This window comes from Lipophrys pholis (assembly GCF_963383615.2).
Source record: "Lipophrys pholis genome assembly, chromosome: 19".
NCBI lineage: Eukaryota > Metazoa > Chordata > Actinopteri > Blenniiformes > Blenniidae > Lipophrys > Lipophrys pholis.
Window position 1 is genome coordinate 8563642 of NC_137647.1, and position 22766 is coordinate 8586407.

General features: G+C 40.1%; 1 protein-coding gene across 2 annotated transcripts in view; it reads left to right on the top strand.

Moving 5' to 3' along the window:
• pitpnc1a (phosphatidylinositol transfer protein cytoplasmic 1a) overlaps positions 1-22766 on the top strand; it is a 47897-nt gene that overhangs the window by 10217 nt on the left and 14914 nt on the right. For both annotated transcript variants that reach the window (XM_080488434.1, XM_080488435.1), the window contains exon 2: positions 21206-21354. In XM_080488434.1, coding sequence (XP_080344560.1) covers positions 21288-21354 — 67 coding nt within the window. In that variant the 5' untranslated portion in view covers positions 21206-21287. The remainder of the gene's footprint in view (positions 1-21205; positions 21355-22766) is intronic.

Sequence of the window (22766 nt, forward strand, 5' to 3'; positions counted from 1 at the left end):
AAGATCAACATAGATTCAGTCGGAATTCTTTTTTTTCTTTTAATGAAAAAGAAACTGTTAGGAGCGAGCAAAGGACTTTCTATTGCACTTTCAACAAATGTGTGATTTATGTATTTGAAAATGGCAGTCTGTGCCTGCAGATGGCTGTATTTTGCCAAAGTGTGATGTCTGTAACAGTCATGGCAGCAGACTGCTGCTTCCTCTGGCAGTTTCATGCTTCAAACAGAGGTGAGATCCTCTGGGGTTGGAAAAGAAAAACATGGCAACACACTCTACAATGGCTCCCTGTATGGACACACACGTACCACAAACACACACCTCCTTAAGAACCTGCATACATGGTTTTAATTCGGGAGATTCTAAAGAAATAGCGGCGACTCTAATGCATTATTAATTTTTTGCTGGATCTGGTGAACTGCACTCCTCCTGAATAATCCACCGCTCACTTTGCTGTTTCCTGTATGAATCTGGATTTCAAGGTGAATGTTGAAGAACACATGACCTGAGATTCTTTTCTTTTTTTTCTGCTTTCTTTTCTATAATCTTAAATGTGGTTGTAGAAGTAGTGCAAAATTCTAAATACCTCAGACTCACCCTAACCCTCTGTCTCCATCAGAACATGATAGTTTCACTTTTGGATCAGTGTTGACGTTAACGTGATAAAAAAAAAAAAAAGAAGGTGCACGTTCCTCTCACCATCACGTCAATGTTGAGGTTTAAAGATTGGTTAAAGAGTAGTGGAAGTTTGACACCACCTGTGAGTTGATCAGAGTTCTTCCTCATTGGCCAATCAGGAGCACGGGGTATAAAAGGACAACTGTTTGGGAAACAGACTTTTCTTTTGCCTTTGCAGAGGCTGTGAGAGGAGGCGAGTTGCTGTTGTGCAAAATTTTAGGGGGGTTTTGTTTGGATTTTTTTTTTTTGCTGCTGCTACTGAAGAATCCCTGCATCTGTCTGGTGTAACAGAACACTGTGTCGATGCACTTTCTCAAAAAAAAAAAGTCAGCAGCCGCATGTTCATTTTTAGGAATTTTGAATTTTTTTTTATGGGAGCGTTTTATTCTCTTTATTGATTCTCTTTTGGTTTTTCTTTCCCTTAGTTTTTACGGTTCACTCAAAAACAGACTGGAGGGTGTAGTGAAAAGCTGCAGCAAAATTATGATTTATATAAAACAAAAAACTTGACAAATGGCTTGTGCAGTCTAGACGTGACGGCAGCCATCCTCTTGTTTTTCTTCTCAATAGCTAGAAATGGTGTGCCAATGTGTGTATTGTATGAATGTTTTCTTTTAGATATGTTTTACCCCTCGTGGCTACTGAACTTCACTCTGACCTTTTTTTTTTTTTTTTTTTTTTTAAGCCTTCACTCTGACCTTGATGTCAGAAAGCGTTCCTTGAGGTTGTATAGTAGCATTCAGAGGTAAAGGATTTCATTCACACACACAAAAGAAAAAAGAGTTTGGTGAAAACAGCTGCGGCCGCTTCACTGTTGCCCCAATCGATTAGTGTGTTTGAGTCTTTATGGGACTTCAGTGAAGCCACACGGACAACACACCTGCCAGTTTATAGCGTGTCCTATTAGAGCAGGAAACTCCTAATCGCCGGTCCCTCCATCTGTGCGGCTCTTCCTGTCGCCTTAAAGCTCATTTACTGTCAACAGGCTGTCTAAACAAGGAGGAACAATGGCTACTGAGAATAGAAGCTGCACTGACACACTGTGAATGTGTCAGCAGAGTTATGGGACAGGTGCTGGGAGAGACGCAGTATGGGCAGGGAGCAGCTGTGCATGCCGGGCTATAATGTAATCAAAGTGTATCGGAAAGCATTGTGTTCTTATGATAATGGGAAGTTACATTGTTCAGTCATTGTCCTTTTGTATAATTATACTCGCTAACGTAGAGTAAGTGTGTTATTCCCATAGTGTTTCTGTCTTTTTTTGGTAGATATGCAAATAATTGGAACATGGATAAGGTGATGGTCAACACTGTGACCTCACAGCAAGAACCTCTGGGTTTTTAATCTTATCCCGGGGTTGTTGTGGGTCTGTGAGTGGTGTTTGTAAGTACCACATTTTGTTACTTGCTCTGCTGGTCATGCGATTTATATTAGGAAGCGATTTGTATGTCCATAATATACAAGTATACATCTGCTATGTATTCTGTTTGATTTGTCCTCCTTTTCTCACTGATAAGAGGGGTTTATCAAATTATAAATGCAGGTTTGTTCTCACTCAAAGGCTCCGTTACTTCAAGTTTGCACCAAATTCGCAGCGTATGAAAGTTAACACCCATTTCCATTTGTTATTGTGTCACATTTCTCAATGACTATAAATGGAAATAGTCCGGACATCCATTTATGCTTAACTGCAAGCAAGAACACACTGATCAGGTCAAAATAATGGAAACTATTTCTTATATTATTCCTTTCATTGTACTTTGCTGAACACAATTCAGTTTTACTTCACTTTCTATATATTCTGAATGAAAACTAGTATTAAAGCAACAATCTATTTTTAAAACTGGAAAAAGGATGTGAGAAAAGATAGATATAAAAAGATATATATATATATATAATATTTGCCTTCTCCATGAATTTACAGTGATGCAGGCATTGGTGTTGTTGGCAGCTCGCTCTAGTTTCTGGTGGGGGACCAATGTGTGTGCCACTAATCAGAATGTTTCCTTTGGCAAATCAAAGTGGGTCATTTGACCGATTTAGTCAATGAGCTGCATAATCATCATTTGATCGTTTGAAAGGCTTTCAAAGGGTAACTAGGAGCCATTTGCTTCATAGCCCATTGGCATAAACCCAATCAGCTTCCCCAAGTTGGTCATCACCACAAATGCAATTAAAATGTCTAACTTATGGCTTTCTCCACACGGGCTATTAACCTTCCCGCAGAGGCTCTGGCGATGGGAAATCACGCATCTAGGAGCCGGTTCAAAGCAAGTATTTAAAGTAGATCTCGCATATCTAACTATAAGATCCACATATGTCTGAACTCGTCCACATTATGTGGGTGTATGGATGAAACCATGATGTGCATATAGGAGTCACAGATACAGGTGTCCCTGGTTGCTATCGGCAACTGCTGAAAACTCATTAGAAATGTCTTTTATGATAAAGCTGCCCTCTGCATGTATGCAGTGAGTTCACATAGGTCAGGGTGTGCATGTCGAATTTGAACACAATCAAATCAGAGTCATAACAACTTTTGAAAAAAACCCACACAGTTGATTGTCATTCTATATTCAAGATTTGTGATTCAAATGTTCATGATGAGTTTTTGGAACAGCTGAGAATCTGGGGAACAGATGTTGAAAATAGGGCATCAACAGTGTCGCTCGAAAGTCCAGCCGCTGCAGTGGAACCTCATCCAGCACAGCAGATGGTCAGTGTGTTTGTGTGTGTGTATTTGTGTGTCTACCATGTCCCCGTTATTCCTGCTGTGGGTTTGTGTTTTCTGTATGTTTTTCTGGCTTTTTTTTTTGTTTTGTTTTTTTAAATAAGCAATAATACTGAAATTATTCCACAGGAGGGGCAGAAATAAATACTGCCTAAAATAGTGTCTAGAGACTCTTTGATTAAAAAAAAAAAAAAAAGAAAATAATTGTAATCTTGGTTTCAATGTTTCCCCATTGACTGTTATTATATATTTACCCAAACATCCCTGTTATTCCATTTTTATGTAATTAGCGTTTGTTGTCTTGCTATTTTCTTCATGTTTCCCATTTTCTTTGTGTGTTTTCCTATTTCAGTAAGTCAGGTGTTATGATTCACTTAAGCAATTTTTGTAGATCTTTGAGCATTGGCTTTGTACATTTATGTCCCATCTTGTCTCTTTTGTTTATTTATTTGTAGTTTAGCGCATCATATGTGGTAATAAACACGGGCTACGTGTCTGACAGTGTTTATAGTATGTGGGTTTAACAGTTTGAGAGCTCTTTTTTTGGCACAGTACCCATTTCTCACAGAGAAACTGGCAAAATGCAGAATTCACATCACAAAATCATCCACCAGTACCACTCGATGATCCATGAAGTCTGCAGTGAAATGAATCGATGGTTCAGCTTCCTTTTTTTCCTTCCGCACCTCTTCACTTGCAGCTGTGTACTATATTAGTACCAGGCTCATTGAATAGAAAAAGGAGGTTCATGCCAGGTTATCCATGTTTTCCATATTGGGGAGGCTGGAGCTGGTCCCAGATGACAAAGAGCGACGGCATTGTACATCCCGGTCAGGTTGCCGGTTCATCTCAGGGCAAACACAGAGGAACGGTCTCACACACTCCCTCAAAGGAAGAACATGCAAATCCTGTGTTCCAGGCCTGCATTTGGATCAGGGATAATCTTACTGTGAGGCAGGAGTACTAGAACTCCACCAGCATGTGGCATCTGTCATCCATATATCCTCTATAAATGCTTCTGCCAGAAGAAGCTTCTTCAATACGCCCTCGAGCCGAGTGAAATTAGTCACCCAGTTACAATTACTCAAGTTTAAGTGGGCTTAAGAGAGACGAGCGCTGTGAAGCTGCTGTCTCTGCTCACCAAGCAGAATATTACAATTAGCTGTTGATGAAGCTGTTCTCCCCAGTAAAGACTCGCTCTGTTGAAATTATTTTAAAATCCTATTTTTGGAAGCGTAGGGAGATTATGAATCCTGAAGTTGACCAAAACCTCCAGATACAGGAAGATTGAAGTATTAAGAAGCAACAATATATAAGCTGTGTCCTCAGTACGTGTATCGCTGGATAAACATCAGCATACTGAGTTTTATAACTGCCTGGATGTTTGTGGTTTATCTCAGTTGTTTTGTTGCTGCTCTGTCATTTCCTAATTAGTTAATAAATCTGTTAAGAAGTGATCATTGTGCATCTTCCCCTAAATTACTCCTGTACCTAAAGAGAATGAACTGACCTTTAATGGATATAAATAATTACTTTTTATCTTCAGTCGCCGAGTTGTTTTTAACTGTGATTCATAAATTATGTTTCTGTTATGTGCATTGATAATGTTCCCCCTGTAATATAATATATTAAGTTTACTTATTGTTGTTACAGCTCATGGCAGCAAGTGTATTGTTGATAACTGATTGGCCAGATGTTTACTTCAGTTTGGAATTTTGCAGCAGTCTTTGACCTTTGCAGAATTATTTTAATGTAAGATTTAACCAGAAAACACAACAGTAATTGATTTAAGGAATTGATAATTCGGTTAAAGAAGAGTAGCTTCCATGTTTATAGCTACCCGACATGTCCATGTTTTATATCTGTGTCATGTTTGAATCAATGGTTCTTGTAGCAGTAGTTAATGAAGCGCTGTGGCGGAGGATAATGTCGATGAGTTATAGGAAGGAAACGTTGCTTCCGCCCTTCAGTTATCATGCGCATGAGCTGAAGAAGGTTTGTATCTGTGTGTGTGTACTCTTACATACTGTATGTGATGTGTGTTGCTCTGCCTCCCGTGTCTCTCACCCTGATTATCACTCAGTGTTGTCGGCTGTGCCTCATTGTCTGTGTCTTGTGCGCCACAGCCGACAGTGGTTTCTGCCTAATGCGGCTCTTGGCTTTCTTAGCGTCATGCTTCGATCTGATCTTTTTATGAGCCTTACTTGACGAAAAAAAAATGTCAAAACAAAGTCTGTGTTTGGATCCTCTGTCTGTGCCCCGAAGAACTGTCTTATTCATAAATGTCACAAAGAGTGACACGGTTGTTCAACATGTTAGTAATTGATAAAGTGTCTTCCTACCTGAAACATTTCCTTCCACAATGTTGGGATGCACTGTTCTCCGTGGAGAACGGAGGTTGGCGAGAACGGCGGAATGTGTTCCCACGTTATTTACAACTCCTCCAGCGACAAGAGTCGGATAAAAGCGTCATCTTTTCCAGCAACTTGTGCAAATCTGCATCAAGTGCTCGTTACTATTCTCGAATATCTGTTGTGTTTCTGAAGCGGCAGCAAACCAGAATAGCTTCGGAACAAAGGAGCGCGCTTGTGTTTATCTGCATCAACCAGTAAATGTCACCTATTCACAGACGGCTAGCTACCGCAACAAAAGAGCATCACTCAGAGAACCGGGTGCTTGTGAATAACAAAGAAAACAGAGAGGACTACATCGTCCGGGGAGAACAGCCTTTCACTGACTCATGAGGGTGAAGATTTGATAGTGGAGAATGTTGAGAGTTGGAAATTGTTTTTTTCAAATCCCTTAAAACATGAAAATCATGACATATTGCTCCCAGTGTAAGCTTCATTTTTGCTTTTCTACTAACATCCCCGTGTGTATAAATGCGTCCTTCTTGTTTGTTTATTGCTGCTCGTTGGTCTGCCTCAGGGCGGCGAGTTAGTGCCATGGCTGCAGGTGGAAAGCATCATGGATCTTCTTCTGCACAACAGTAACCAAGAGTGAATTTATCATCCTTAGATTGTTGTCAGTTGCTACATTCACATCATATGGCTCCTGTCCTCAACTCAACTTTTGCCTGAAAAGCTTTTGACTATTTTTATTTTTCAAATCGGCAACAACTTGCCACAGAGTGACCTTGTGTTGAAATCATTGCGTACTTGTAGAGAGTATGTTGTTCCAAACAAGCATTGGCGCACAGAGTTCATGGAAACTGCCTCCATAAAATATTATTGGACTGCCTGTGGAGATCATCTGAGGCCATTCTGCCGCTGTTGTGATGTAAGTCCAAGTACCGGACATAACTACGTCCACACACGTATCCCTTATTCACCCTATATAATATTTTAACTGCATGTACAAGCAACAATTACTTTAATAGATCAGAAGAAAAGCAGATTCTTGCTTTTAATGGAAAAATCTTGTTAATTTTACATAAATACAGCAGTGCTTGTAATATATGTGACAAATGGAACATCAACAGTGTCATTCATTTATCGACTTCCTGAAGGTCCTTTATTTGATATCGGAAATTGCTTCCCGTGGACGTTCAAATACTGCCTGGGTCTTTCTGTCTGGAGTTTGCATGTTCCTCCAGGTGCTCCAGTTTCCTCCCACAGACCAAAAAGTTCATCGATGACCCTAAGTTGACCATAGATGTCAGAATTGGTGTGTGTCTGTGTGTTTACTCTGTGGCGGACTGATGACCTGTCCAGGGTGTATCCTGCCCTTGCCCAGAGTCAGCTGGGATTGGCTCCAGCACGCCGCGACCCTGAAAAGGATATAAGCGGTATAGAAGATGGATGAATGGATTACTTGAAACACATCTGATACTTTACGCTTCAGTCTCATGCCAGCAGCTGTCCTCTGATGTCTGCTCTACTCTGTTTTACAACAATAGTTATGAATAACCTGTCATTACATTAACTGTTCATTAGTACACATCTATTCCTACTCCTAAGTGAACTCGAATGTCGATAATAATTTCAGCCCACTTTTGTTTTATATCTTGATTTGTGGTGGAATGTTTAACGTACAATTGCTCAATGGCTACTCTTCTGTCGCAGTCCGAGTACCTTGAATTGGAGCAGGAGTAGTTGTTTTAGTTTGGTTCAAAAAACAAATTCAAGTAGCCATAAGAAACTGCTTTAAAGGGGCATGGTTAGTAGGAAGCAGCAGAGATATACACTGGAAAAGGATGGTAATGAACAATAAGGTTCGATTGCCTCCAAAAAAAAAAGAAAAGTAAACAAAAACAACTCAAAACAGACATTAAATATGAAATAACCACAAATACTGTCAAGAGCAAAGCGTATAAAGGCATAAATTCGTGCAGCCATGGTAAAGTGCACCAGTGTGTCCTGGGTCTGTATACTGTTGGAATTTATGGATGTGATAAGCAGAATTAGTGGATATATTCAACCAGAGGAGAAGCGGGAGACTTCAGAGAAGACGGATTGGAAACAATAAAGCTAATTGATCATGGTAACTCAATGTTTTTGCTGTTAATACTCTCCGGAAATATCTGGGGATTGATTTTTTTTTTTTTTTTTTTTTTTTTTTTTTTATATTAGCATTTGTGCTTTAAGCTCCACACCAGCTCATATTTTTATTATTTCTTTGCGGGGAGGCGAGGATTAGAATAAAAACCCTAGGCTAAAATGGATTTCTGCATATTGGCTTCATTTCCACACATCTAACAATCAAAACAGTCTATTGAATTAATTTGCTGCACTCACTCGGGTTTGAAGAAAAAAATGAGCCAGTCATTTGTATTGTTGGTGAGTGAATGATAGAAACGGCTGAATAGTTTCCCTGAAATCCCAACTGGACCAACGACCCTTTTCCTTCCTGTTTACCCATCACTTAGAGACCGTATGGATATATGCATCATTGTCTGAAAGTGTCTTTGGGCACACCAAACCTTTAATAATGCTCCTGACATTGATCTTTTTTTTTATCTTAAAGTGCATCAAAACCAAACAGACATTCAATATGACGAACGCTATTTCATTTGCTTTCAGCTTCATTCAACCTGGAAAATCCCATTGAGATGAAGAATCTCTTTGTCAAGTACAAAAAAAATCTAATAAAGAGTAGACACAATTTGTAATGGAAAATAATTAAGAGACTGTTCCTCAAATTCCGGTCTTTCTGCAAGCGGTTCCAAAATCTAAAAGAATATTTATACGTATTGAAATTAAAACACACAAAATATAAAATCAAATCAAAGAGAAATGATCTGAAAGAAAATGAATAACAAAAGCAGATGAGTTAAGGACAGATTATAAAAACATCACCAGAAGTCTGAATCTCATCTCCTCTGGCAGCTCCTTTCAAAGCAAAACACTGTCACATTTAGTTTTCAGTTTTTACTTGAGTGCGAACCAAAAGGGACCAACCTGATGTTCTCTGGCTGCGCGTAGGCTCAAAATGAGTCAAAGCTTTTAAATATATGATGAAATAAAACCTGTAAAATTAAGGCAACAGGTGTGGGGGGGGAAAAAAAGCTAAAATTCCAGTTTGGTAAGCCCCAATATATCATGATCTTTGTATTTCTGCAATATCTTTCAAATGTACTGTATGTCAGGGGTCTTTAGCCCCTCTGTAGTGGTTTTAAATAAAGACTTTTTAAAATTAGATCTTTCCTTGATTTGTACACCACATCCAGTAGTTTTTAATCCTGGCAAAAAGAAAGCTGAAAATCACAAAACTGAAATTGTCCAAATGGTTAAAAGCACTGGAAAGGTTATAATGGAAAATAGCACAAACTGATAAATGCTAAAATGGCCAACATGTCAAAGAGTTAAAAATCTAAAAAATCGAACCACTAAAATGGCTACAATTGCTAATTATGACTAATAGATTAAACCACTAAATAAAAAAATAATAAAGAGTAAAATAACAGAAATGGATAAAACAGGTTAAATGATTACAAAATGCATGAAGCGAACTGTTAAAAACTGCTATGAAAACAATTTTGGGTGATGAGAGTTGCAGATTTCTAGTCTATATGATGAATAATAAAAAAAAAAAAAAAGACCAATTCTACAATACTTTTGGGACTTTCTGGACACCCAAGGAAGAAATAAATTGGGGGATTCATGTGAACAACAATGTATCACCAGTTTGTACCCGATCAGCTTACATCAGACTTCTGCCTGGAGGCTGCTGCATCGGGAAAGCAACAAACTCAGTGGAGCTATTGGAGAAATGAATGGACATGAATTTGTACTCGAAGGAAACAAGTATTGAAAAAAAGAGAGGCTGGCGGCAGCAGTGAGAAACTGGCAGGAAAACAAAAAGCCCCCCTGAGCACAGCAGCTTTATCGCCCTGTCTGGGAGTCCGTCCTCACGTTTGAGGGTTGGAGTGAACCTGCTAATGGGAAAGACGCCATAGCTTGTTCACGCTGCTTTGCTTTTCAATCGATATTAGACATACACTCAAACGTCTGTGATGATAATCATGTTTTTGAATGTTCAAGTTTCTAGTGTTCTAATCCACCACTGGCCTTCATTATAAAACATGGAACTGCTCTTTAGTTTGTTTTTATTTTTTACTACATTTACGTCCATCAGTAGGACTGCATTGATTTTGTAAACAAACAAACCACAATTGTTTTTAAGAAGCTTGCACCAATCATAGGAATTCCTCCACACCTCAGTGCGCCGGAAAAACATGTTTCATTAATGCTCCACTCTCTCTCAGCCCATCTCACACTCATTTCCCTGAAGATCTGACAGGAAAAAGTGGAGCTGTATCAGTTCCACCGTAACCTTTTGCATTCCTCACGACACTCCTCTACACCGTCGGGGCCAGTGTTGGAGAAAGCCGGAGAAAATACGGTGTAGTAGCTCTGGCGTACATGGAAGAGCGCTCATATCATATGCAAGGCCAAATCCAAGATAAAGCTGATGGTCATCCGTTATCACCCATTCTCTCTTTTTCCTCTGAATTTCATGCTCACTTTTTTTCTCTCGGTCTCTATGTCTCAGCAGGGCTGTCGGGAGTACTCTGAGCTCTCTCTATGCATAATAAATGAGCCAGTTTTCCCCAAGCAATCTGAAATTCAAGTTGTACCAAAACACTCCCAACTGGAACAGAGGGGACACGAGGCTTATGTAACACGGGCGAAGGCTTGTTTATCAAACAACTGAATGAACTCTGTTGGAAAACTACCTGCCTTTCGCTCCAGGGGATCACAGGTGAACGATATGATGGATTCAAGCGGGAGTGTTGTGCATTGCTGAATTATTATCAAATCACAGTCTATGGCGCATCAGTCTAACTCCCAAATTAAGTCAATTAAAAAAAACAGTATTGCTTGAATAAATCTTCCGCCTGCACTTTCTTTTTGGATTGAGCTTCACCTGCTTTTTACTGACTTTGATTCCAGCTTTGCAAAAAAGTGAAATTCAACTCGGTGTGGAAGACCAAAAAAATACAAATTCTTTAACTCAAATCACTTTCACGTCACAAGATGCTTCAGTTACCTGAACATTGCAGTTCCCAAATGTATGTTTGAGTGTGGGGAGGTAGACTAAATCCTCATTATATCTCATCCACAAGATTATCTAGCTTCCTTCATTCATCGGAGATCTGACTCACATTTCACCATCGCTGCTCATGTTTCTCCTTTACTAGTTCAGAGTGAGCGGCCTCTCGGGCTTTTGGGATTTGGGGATTGGATCTTTTTTTCTCACAACCATGAAAAACCCAGCCTCATATTTCAGGCTGTAGTCTGAACACTGTCTGCATTTTACGATCTAATCAAGTACTCTACTATAACGGGCTGTGTGCAGTTGAATAAATTCTTAAAAAGTATTATTTGATCTATTAAAATGCCTCTTGAGGAGAAATTGATCCATTGTCACGCTAACGCCTCTGTTTTGGTCTATTGAGTTGAATCCCATCAACAGAATATTATACTATTCAGCATTGATATGTCAAAAATCTTTTTTTTTTTTTTTTGCCTGTCGCTGGTTGGTTGTAAGAAATCATGTTAACTAAATGTACATTATTTTACCTCTTTACAGAAGCTCATAATGTCCATTTTGTTAGGAAGACCCACGAAAACACAACCACAACAAGAGATAAAATCATGACCATAAGGGATCAGATTCAATTGAAGTATTGAGAGAAAGAGAGATGGCAACCATCAATGAAAATATGGGCTTTTTATATATCTTATCTCTGGAATCTGTTTTGTCTTAATGTTTTGTCCACTGTATCACTATGCAGCGTTAATAAAAAACATTATTGTGGAAAAACACTGAAATAAGTCGTATACTACAAGTATTGTGCATGCGTGCCTGCGTATACTTACATAAGAAAGTGTATAACTACTACAGTTTCTTGGTCATGGTCAAATGTTTTGTTTCTTAACGTTATGTATCACATAATGTTAATAAGTGAGGTGCTCTAGTGAAAGGTGTTGAACGTTGTCTCCCTTAAGACTTTCATTCCCTAAACTGATTTTTTATTTATTTTTTTAACATGTCTCAAGGAAACGGGAGCCAAAGATGCCGGGGAAATAAAATAAAACATCAGAGAAAGTTAGCACTGTGGTGCTAATGAATGTCAGCTGAGAAGTTGGAGGAGAAAGTGATGTATGAAGAAGAGTGTAAGTGGAAAGGTGGAATAGAGCGAGCAGGGGGAGGAAACAGCTGTCCTCAATCAAGTCATTTTATATAAGGTTTCAGCAGCCCGTCAGTTTTACTCAGCTGTGCTTTTCACTCTCGTTCCCTCTCATCATCTCTGCATTTTCTTTGACACTCCGACTCTCAAACAGTCCTTTCCTCTCCGGTTTGGTGCGTGCCCGTGTAAGCGCATCACCCCGGTCGGCCACTCGATGTGCTGCCAGGCAGCGAGTGAAGATGATGCACAGTGGAGTGATTTGTAGTGAGTGATCTTGACGTTGCGTAATCTTTGGTTCAGTGACCTCAGACACTGCAGAGATGCAGGACGAGAAGATGAGTGGAGAGACAGTGAGCGAGTAAATGGGTAGAGCGAAAGGCACGACAGGCGAGTGCTCTCTCCCACCTGCGCTGATCAGTATTAATAAGTTACACTCCACCACACATCTTTGACATACTTTACATAACATGCTCCAGGTAAGTGGTTTCAAGATGACCTCTCGTCGGGTGTGATGTCAGATCCCCTTGAGGCCGATTTTGATAGTTGTTAGACAATCCACACAGAGTTGCTTGAACCAAAACTTTACTGGTAGAAGTCCAACAAATCACCTCTGTGGGTGACTGAGAAGACCCTTTACCCTCCCAGCTGCTCACTTTGCACCAGGAAGGCCAACTCATGCAAAGCTGCAGCCAAATAAAACAAAATTCACTGTGGTGACCCCAGAATGGAGTAGAAATAAGCACCCCAAACAAATTTAAAACTTAAACACCATTATCAGAACGATCTAGCCAATAATACCCATTACATGCAAGGTATTTATGGTGTATCTCCAAAATTACACACAGTGTAGTGCTGTGAGATGTATGGGAGGTAGACACCTTGTATTAAGACCACTTTGGGTTTTTTCACAACAACTGCTTGTTCGCCAGTATTTTGTGTTGATCTGCTCTTCCATTTTGTCCTTTTTATCTACTCAACTGAGAAGAGCAATAGATTATCTAACAGAAGCCAGTAGCAAGCAAGAAATTACATTTGGAGAAAAGCTGTGCCTCAAGCAATTCAGCCCATTTTTCCTCATATATATGACAGGTGAGATCTACAGTTGCCATAAAATCCCAATAGGAAGAAACCTGTAACGGTTAACAATGCCAACTTTCTACTATTGCACAGCAATTTATGACAAACTTTATTCTGTTTGCCCGTGCTGGAGAATGTGAGTCATATTTGTAATGGACTTGTTTAAGAAACAGTTAAAAAAGATAAGTGGAACTTATCAAGTTCTGATAAATAAGTTGGCCCCAGGCTGTTTTCGCCTTAACTTCTTTTTAATATAAACACGTTAAGAAAAGGCAGTAAGTCAACCAGAAGGCCATATAATGCCAAGATAGGAAGGATAGAAACACTTTAAAGTAAGCAGAGAGCACACCAGGCAATTTTACAACGAATCAACACTTCCTGAAGGAAACAAAGCCACGCCGAGGTTATCGAGCTCCGTCACTCTCAGGTTTTCCGCGGCTGCTGCATTGACTGAGTAGCCGAGCGAGGCCGTGAAATTAGGCAAGGCGATTGCCGACTTGTGTGGCTCAGAACTCATCAGCGCTGCGCCACTTTAACACATTGCCTCCCCACACCAGCTGCCATCCACGGCTTCCTCCCACGCTGCCAATGTCGCCTCTTTGGCAAGCGAATTTATCAAGCCTTTACAGGGAGCGAGCGCTCACCTTCAACTTGTGCCGAATCAGCACAATCGGTGGAAGTACGGTCAGTGGCGTGTGCATTGCGCTCAGCAGCACATTTCTGCTGAGATAGCAGTGTGTGTGTGTTCTTGTACTTTCTGATAAATGTTTTTTTTTAAAAGTTAGAGCTTTCGAGATATGTTGAACGATATCTTGCAAGCTACTTTTTTTTTAAGTGTCATGTGAAAGTTATAGCAACGATGCTGATCTGCATCAAACCACAGAGAGAAAAGTTTGTCTTCCGCTGCTTTTTTTTTTTTTTGCTCAAGAGACAATGATGACAAAGGCGTTTTCAACTGCTCCTTTTCCATGTGTTGTCACTGATCGAGGCAGACAGGCGACCCAAGTGCACGACTCAGGAGGCAAAAGTGCAGTGAAAGCACAGATTACCAATCACAAACGCAGCAGCGGGGGATTCTGGACATGGGCGGTCAGTCAGCGATGTCGAGGTAGAGAGGAATGATCAAAAAACTCACGGCTCGGGCTTCAAAACCGGGTCGGACGAGACGAAAGTAGATGAGGTAGTGCAGACAAGACTAGATGAAACGGACGAGAAAGATCGGATGAAGCAGTGACGAGAGACCTGATGAGATCTGGCAATCTCATCCGACTTGGCTTCCGATAACATCATGTAGGTTTCATACGAGACATACCAGACCCAAGATTTCTGACATGTGTGCTTGATGATGAGGTCTGTCAAAAAATGTTCCAGGAACCTGTTTCTGCTTCTTCGCTCCGGTTTCTATGCTTTCACATGCAGTCAAGAGCCGCAACATGGAGACATATACACCTGTCCATGTGTAACAATAGGAACCGTGACAGGAACTTTGTGTGGTTTGACTGTTGGAATCAGGATGTAAATTTAGTTTGAGCAGTTTTCCTTTTCTTTTTTTTAGAGACTCCAGCGTGTGCTCGACTGAACATGTCTTAAAATTAGAAGGGTGGCTGTGCCCAAATAAGGATTCAGACTTTTCTATTGATTTTGTTGTCGTTTCATTTCAGTCTGTTTCTTATTGCCCCTGTCAGAGCTGAGGGAACCACGTAGGTGTTTCACAATAGTGTTCCCCCCCAACCCTGTGAATTAACCAAATTTTCATGCATTTTGACTGCAATATGATTCATTCAGTCATAACCAAAAGTGCATGACGGCCTGTGATGGAGTTGTAGACTGAGCAGTCAACTTTGACAGATTTTGGTGAAGCTTAAAAACACTGATGCAGTCTGAAGTGCAAATGCTCCGACGGCTGCATAAAAATAGCATTAATAATCAGTTCATCTGTGCAGATATGAGACGGCTCTCCCATTGTGCACCTTAATGAGCACTGCATATTATAGCTTCAAACGCGATCTTTGGGTCTTGATATTGTCTGCATGAACAATTTACAGTGATGTTTCCCAGTGACTTGAAGATGTGCTTTATCTGGTCCACAAATCTCTCCCTTCCTCTAGTTTTTCATGCTCTTCATCATCTCATTAACTTTAACTCCCCTCTGTCAAGAGCTCTGTCATTGACATAAACTGTTGTTTATGCGTCTTTATGGTCTATTCATGTCTGGATGGTCCTCCACAGAGCAACTGGAAGTCTGCCATAGTTTTCTTTTCCACTGAGAAGAAAGTCATTTGCCTCGGTGTATGAACACTTTCAGCTCTGCGACAGGCCTCCTGATGGTATTTTTAATGGAGTTTGATGATGTGGCTGTTTTTTTGTTTTAGCAGATCTCAGTTCACCACGATACTGCTTGGTTTCTATGAGATGAAGGAGGTAATGGCGGATGCACTTTCTCCCACCCTAAAGGCACAGTGCAATGTGTGTCTCTGTGCTTCATCTGGCAAAAGATTTAGACAGAGTTTATTTCTTTTTTCTTTTTTTGTAATGCATCTGAACCAGAACAACGTAGTAGCACAGTATGGAAATGAATGTTGCTTTGGCCTTAATTAGTAAATGTGTGTATTAACACACTGCAGTAATGTACTTTCCCGAAGGCATCTGTTGTCCAAGTTTTGGGGGGAAAAACATCTGGTTTAATTTAGCAGGATTGGCGTTTGCCAGAGTAAATTTGTCTTCTATTAGATTTCAGACATTTTGGCCTCTGTTTATGTGCATCTGCTGTGAATCTCTGTGTGTTTAAATCTGTACGCATCCACTGATGTTGAAATAATTCTTCTACCATATGGGCAGATGAGATATGACAATATGGATGGATTTCGCTTATATGAAAAATGATGATGATGTTTTTGTTGTGCCTGTATGTTGAACCTGCAAAATAGCCCGGTATTATTGTGCACTGTGAATAAAAACACCTCAGATCATATAAAATGATCTTTGTATAAACTAGGAAGATGCACTGTATACGTGTTATAAAAACAGGAGACTTTATTGTTCTGAGTTATGTTTAGATAGAGAACAATTGTTTTTTTTGGAGCACTTTTTATGTTTACACACACACACACACACACACACACACACACACACACACACACACACACACACACACACACACACACACAGAGCATAGCGTATAAAGTGCACCATCCATTGAGGGGCCAATACTTTCTCCAAGAATACATAGCACTCACAGCAGTAATTAGTATGTCTTTGGTTGAATTTTAATGACATTAATTACATCTTACCATTGGGCTCTAGTGTGTGTGTGTGTGTGTGTGTGTGTGTGTGTGTGTGTGTGTGTTCTGTCAGGATTCTTATCTTACACTCACAGTAACACACTCCTTGGCAGTAACACAATGACCGCAGTTCTCCACCACCTGCTGTTGTGCTCACACAGAGAGCCAAAAAAGCTAAAAGAATCAGAGTTTCATCACAGTAAAGCTTTCATTCCTTCGTCCTAAGTGGGGTTTTTATATTTTTACATTGTACATATGCATCTTAAGCTTGGCTCAACATGGTCTGATTGATATTTTTCATGCTTTGAGAACTCAGAAAGATAGGAGATGCAGTTCATTCATTCTGAACTGCATTTAAATATCTTCTAATGTTGCTTCATTTGTCATTTACTCATTAAAGCAATGGTATGATGAAGTGCCCCTAATTACCAAGTAGTGTAGCATTAAATTGGGAGAATCAGCCACTTCCATTAGATGTAAAATTGCATGCTGGAAACAACACTGTTCCCTCCCTTTGTAACTCGGTACTTAAGTAATACGTTTTTTGACAATTGTAGCAAAATAAACTCAAAATGAAGGTTTTGCGTCATTGTCTTCTACTTTCCTGTCTAACCCAACTCTCAAGATATAATGGTTGCTGACCGCTCCAGCAGTATTTGCATTTAAATGGAAATTTGCATGCATTTACTTCACAGATTGCTGCAGTTTTACTCTGGGGTCTTTGTCTTTCTCCACCAAAACATCTCCATAATTCTATTACAGGAGGGAAACTAATATATAACCCTCTATCGGGGTTAAATGTACTAAAACCAGCACTCTATATACAGGTTTTATAGATCAAAAAAAAGAACTATTGGAAACACTTACTAATTGAGAGTAAAATATACAATTAACTCTTAACACACTCTCGCATCACACACAAAGTAGTCTTTGATTGAATGGCAGACTTAGTGCTCCATTTCCCAATAAAATATTTCAGTCATTTACACTAGTTACTTTGAAAGGGATGGTAAGAATGTATGTGTGAGTTGCTGTTGTTGTACTTGTTATTATACTTTGGTTTTGCACTAGTTTAGTTTATGATTATAATGTGTCCATGTACCAGATTTATATAATAGAAAAAGTGTATTTATAGTTTTTTCTTTGCCAAAATGGGCTAAAAATAAATAAATAAGTATGCATGTATCCACCATCCATCAAACACTTTATTCCCAAAGTGTATCCTGTACACACATGTGATTTGTTGGATTTCAGTTTCTGTATGTCAACATGTGGTCTCAACTTCATTTCATGTTTTAGCGTTTGTTCCCCCTGCCAGTTTCCCCCTAAGTGGCCCTTTAGCTGTCCAGCTCCTGTCATGAGCTCTATTGGTGTCTCCACCTGTAATGACACAGTACTCAAATATACCTCACTTTCAAGCCATCCCGTGCTGTAATGCTATAGGTGACCGTACGCCGTGTGGCTTTGATGATTACAAATGTACGAGCTGAGTGCAAAGTTTGATGGCGAGAAAGTTTGAAATTCAGAGTGTGAAGTGACTATGAGGATGAATAAGACAGATGGGAATGGAGAAAAGAGAAGAAGGCCGATAAATCAAATGACAGGTGGATGAGACGTCCAGCATAGAGAATACACCTGAGATCACAAGTGTGCATATTTTTCTTTGCCTCCAGTCCTTGATCCTGCCCAGCGGCTCTAATGTCCTCAGAGGTAGAGAAGGAAAGATAATAAGAGATTGTTCTGGGCCAGTCTTCGTTGAGCAAGGGCCACTTCTCTCTGCTCGTCATTAGAGCAACATTTTCAAAGACAACAATGAAAAACAGCCTCTCATTCATCAGCTGCAGCTTTCAGATAGCTGGCAGTCGGCTCTGAGATACAATAACGGGTAGGAGGGGCTGCACAATGGCTGGGTTGTTTACACACTGCGGCCCAAATCTGAATTAGCCGGAGGTTGGGGTGGGGGTGGGGGGGTTGGGGGTGGGAAGGGTGGGGGTGCGCTTAATGTTAATACTCTGCTGCTCGCCATCAGTGAGATCAGAGTGGTGCTCTCAAGTGGGCACTCTGCCTTGATGCTTTTCATCCAGCAGGGAGATTTATGTGTGTCCTCGGCTCGCTTCTTTGTTTGTTTTGTTGCGTGTGTTTTTAGCTCAAACAACAGTCTCCTGAGCTGTGCAATAAGCTTCCTCTTCTTTCTTTAGCTCATTGAATAGTTGTATAATATTTCTGCACTATAAAAAACAAAACAATATATCATATAAAGATAAAGCTCCCTCACTTTAGCAAACACTTCAGACAAAGGTGGGCATTATTACAGTAGTTGTTATAGGTCATTAATGGTAATTGAGGCATGCCTGTCTGATGATGCTGCTCATGAAATGTGTGTACACGTCAAGAGCATTACTACTTTTGGGCAACGTGAAAGTTAAAAATCAAACCCATTCCCAAGGATATCAAGAAACCGTGATGGCGTAACCAAGATCGGAGACTGACTTTCAGAGATGAGTCAGTTCAGAATCTAAAAATGTTCACACACAGGAACCCATCCGCCAGGCAAAGGTACAAAATTCCACAAGACAAAGCAAAAATGCATACAAAAATCACAAAACCAAGAATCCACAAGAGAAAATGCTGAAATGATTTTAAACAAATGGATTGTTGGAGGAAGCCGTGCACATGCACAGGGAGAACACGCCAAATCTACACAGAAGGGACCTGAGTGTCAGCTGAACTTGAAGTGCTAACCGCTGCAACACCATGTCTCTTGGATAAGTCCCACTGTCTCACTCACTAACTTTAATAAAGGACAGTAGTGAAAACTGAGTTTTGCTTGAGCTCCATATTTGATCCCCGCTGATTTACTTGTTAATATGCTCACCCGCTGGTTCATTACAGTAACGTTATAGATTGAAATAAAGAGATGACAGAGAGCCAAGAGATCAATAATGCTAAAAAAATTAAAATCCTGTGCGGCTTCATTAGTGCATACACTCAATTTCACATCACTCTGGAGTGTGTTCAATTTTCATGAATTTTTTTTATTAGATATTAACTAATAGCTATTAAATTCACTGTCTGTTGCAAAAGCATTGAGCAAAGTTTTGAACCAGTAAATATAAAGCAGTGTTGGGAATATCTCTGTTACTTTTCTAGAACCCGTCATTCATGCATGATGTGCAGAATATTTCAATTACAAGTATCCAATATAAAAATGAATGCATATTCAGTGACCCACAGAATTTTTATTCACTATTGATTCTTACTGCTCTAAGTAGCACTGAAGCAAAGTGCAACTCATTGATTGTCTTAATAGAGGATCAAGCTTTCAATGGAGTTGTTTACAGCTAGAATCAAATTGGATTATTTTGAATTTACTGACAGATCTTAAATGTCCTAAATGGAACATTAACCTCTTTTTTTTTTTTTCTTTTTTTTTTTTTTTTAGTACCAAGGTTAGTTATCAGTCACACTTGAATTCATCAGTCTGGCCCCGATTGCATAACTGTCTGTTTCAGCTGTTTTTCATTTGGCACAATTTGAACTTCGCATTGGGCACACTGCAATGAATGAATGAATGAATACATTAATCAATTCAGTAATGACTGAAGAGCTTAAGAAGAACAGAGCTAAAACACAAGGTAGGGTTGTTCAATGGTCCTAATTTAAGACACAAAAAATATAATTAAATCCAACAGGAAAGGAAGAAAAGCTGCTTTCTCAGAAAGTTTGGCATCTTTGGTTGCTTTGATTGTCTACCTCATCAATCAGTTCTGAACACGAGCACATAATTGTCTCTGTGCGCAACTACATAGAGGTTCCTCCTCTGTCACGCCTGGCCTGTGGCTTGTGTCATTGCAGCGGGAAAAAAAAAAATATACCAAACTCCAGCAGCTGTGCAGTGGAGAAGCAAACCGCCATCAACACTCCAGCTGGGAATTCACTGTCACAGCTCATTGCTCTCCCCTCACAGTCGGCAGATGGAAGAAATTTGGCATTGTGATATAAGAACTTGCACTTTGTCCTTGTTGACTGCTATAAACTCTGTTGTTGTTTTTTTTCTTCCACCGCTGCTATCACACTTCTCTGCTTCTTGGAACTGCATGTGGACTCACAAGTCAACATCACAGGCGGCTCTCTTTCTTTCTTCCTTTTTTTTTTTTTTTTTTTTTTCCATGAGCCTCACACAGCGATCCGTTGAAGCAGCATGAGTGTGTGCATACATGTGTATGTGTGTCGGTGTCCTACGTGACCCCTGAGCATTCCAGGAGTGCGCCATCAGGGGCCGGATCGGTTTCACCCAGCCCGGAAATAGGCGTTTTCCAAATGTATGGAAAATATTTTCCATGTGACTGCCCACTCCGGCTCGTCAAGGTGGCCGAAAGTGACATTGTCGCCGGGCCAAGTGGGTCAGCCGGTGTTGAGGGAAAGATTTTGTGAGCTATGTGACGTGTCACAAGGGGCCGTGGGATAGAATCACCTTGTTGGCTCCTGCTGCTGTTACTGTTGTTGTGTTGTTCCATCCTGACCTGATGTGTCTTTGTCGCTACGCTGCAGTCAGGTGCTAATCCTTCAGTTTTCTTTACACCGGCCCAGGACCAGGCACAAACATTAATCCCAGTGTTTTCCCAACAACGTTTATTCCTATGCTTGCTATTCACTTAAACGTTTGTGTCACATACCTCAGCCGGAATATATTGTTTCCATAGAACGTCACTCCCGCAGCATTGTGTTAATGTTGATGTTGCTGCCTGCCCTTGAGCATCAAACTCATGTAAAACTTTGCTTATGTCTCTCCTTTCTGTCGTCCAGTACCAGATTGGCCAGCTGTATATGATCAGTAAACACAGTCACGAGCAGAGTGAGCGTGGTGAAGGTGTGGAGGTGGTGCAGAATGAGCCCTACGAGGACCCGGAGCACGGATCGGGCCAGTTCACCGAGAAACGAATCTACCTCAATAAGTGAGTGCCTAAATCCAGACATGAATCCATCATTGACTCTCCTCTCCTCTCTTCCTGGTTGAAAAAATGTAGAAACGACAAAGTTCACTCTCAGAGAAAGAAAAGTTTAAAAATGTCTCCACTGTCACACTGAAGCAGGTACATATGCATTTATGTAGGTGATGTAGGGATTTATGTATGTTGACGTGCATAGATTTGAACAAGCACAGCCAATACGATCAAAAAAATTGTTTTGTTTCAAGCATTTTCCATTTCCTTTGCAGACTGAATTTCATTTAGTCTGCAGAAGGTCACCTGCGTGAACTGAGAGGAAAATGACTAAATACAGTCATTATAGATAAAAAAAGAAAACTAAATGCAGCTTTCTTTGTTGTGTCTCTTAAACACATTAGAAGAAATGAGAGAATTGTATGTGAACACATTGAAACAGAAATCTTTAATGAAGGTGCCGTTTCACTGTGTCGTTATCTTAAAATGAACTTTTATCGCTTTTAATTGATAAACCTGTCGATAAACCTGTTTTGTTTATGTTTTTTTTACACTTTGAGCATATCTGTGGCATTTTTCATTACAAATTAAAGCTACTTACTTTGACATTTTTGTTTTTATGGAAGTGCTTTGATATTGTTGGTGGGGGGGGGGGGGACATTGTTTGATTCTGCACCTCCGCGGAAATGTCAGATCCTACATGAGGGGGCTTCAAATCCTTCTCATATTACGTTTCACATTAATAGTCCTCAGCTTTCAAGCACGGCTCGCTGCGTGTGAAGCCGCTGCTGCTGCTGATAAAGCTGCCAGAAGAGATGTGACAAAGAAAAGACAACGTGGCTCCTTTGACTGTGTAGCTGTCATTGACAGCCTTTCAGCAGTCCTGGGTTTTAACACATGATTAGTCAGTGATAGGACGTCTAATGAGCCATCCATGATGTCAACTTCTGTGAGCTTTCTGACTGAAATTTAGGAAATAAATAACTAAATATGAGAGCAAGTAATCATCTTGTAACAAAGATATTTTGCAAACTGCAATAATCTTAGCTGGTGTATGTGTGTGTGTGTGTGAGCGATGAAATAGGGAAAAATAAACTGTGTCCCATTAAATCTCTGCTCAAGCCCATTTTCCAGCTCCGAGTCGGGCCCGCCGCTTTGTGAAACATGATAAGCGTGAAATTAAGCATTTGATTTTCTATTATGTTAGATTGCAATTGAATTAGCTGCCGTGTGCAATCTCTTCACTGTCATTTGTGGATTTGCTCATAATGTGACCTCTTATAACCACCCGTTAAAAGGTTATTTTAGGGCTATTTCGTGTGAGGCATCGCAGCAGATGTGGAACAACAAGACTTTCTATTAAGTATACTGATGAGATTAATCTAGTCCAAAACGTGGCTGAGCAGCTCATTGATTTCCTTTGT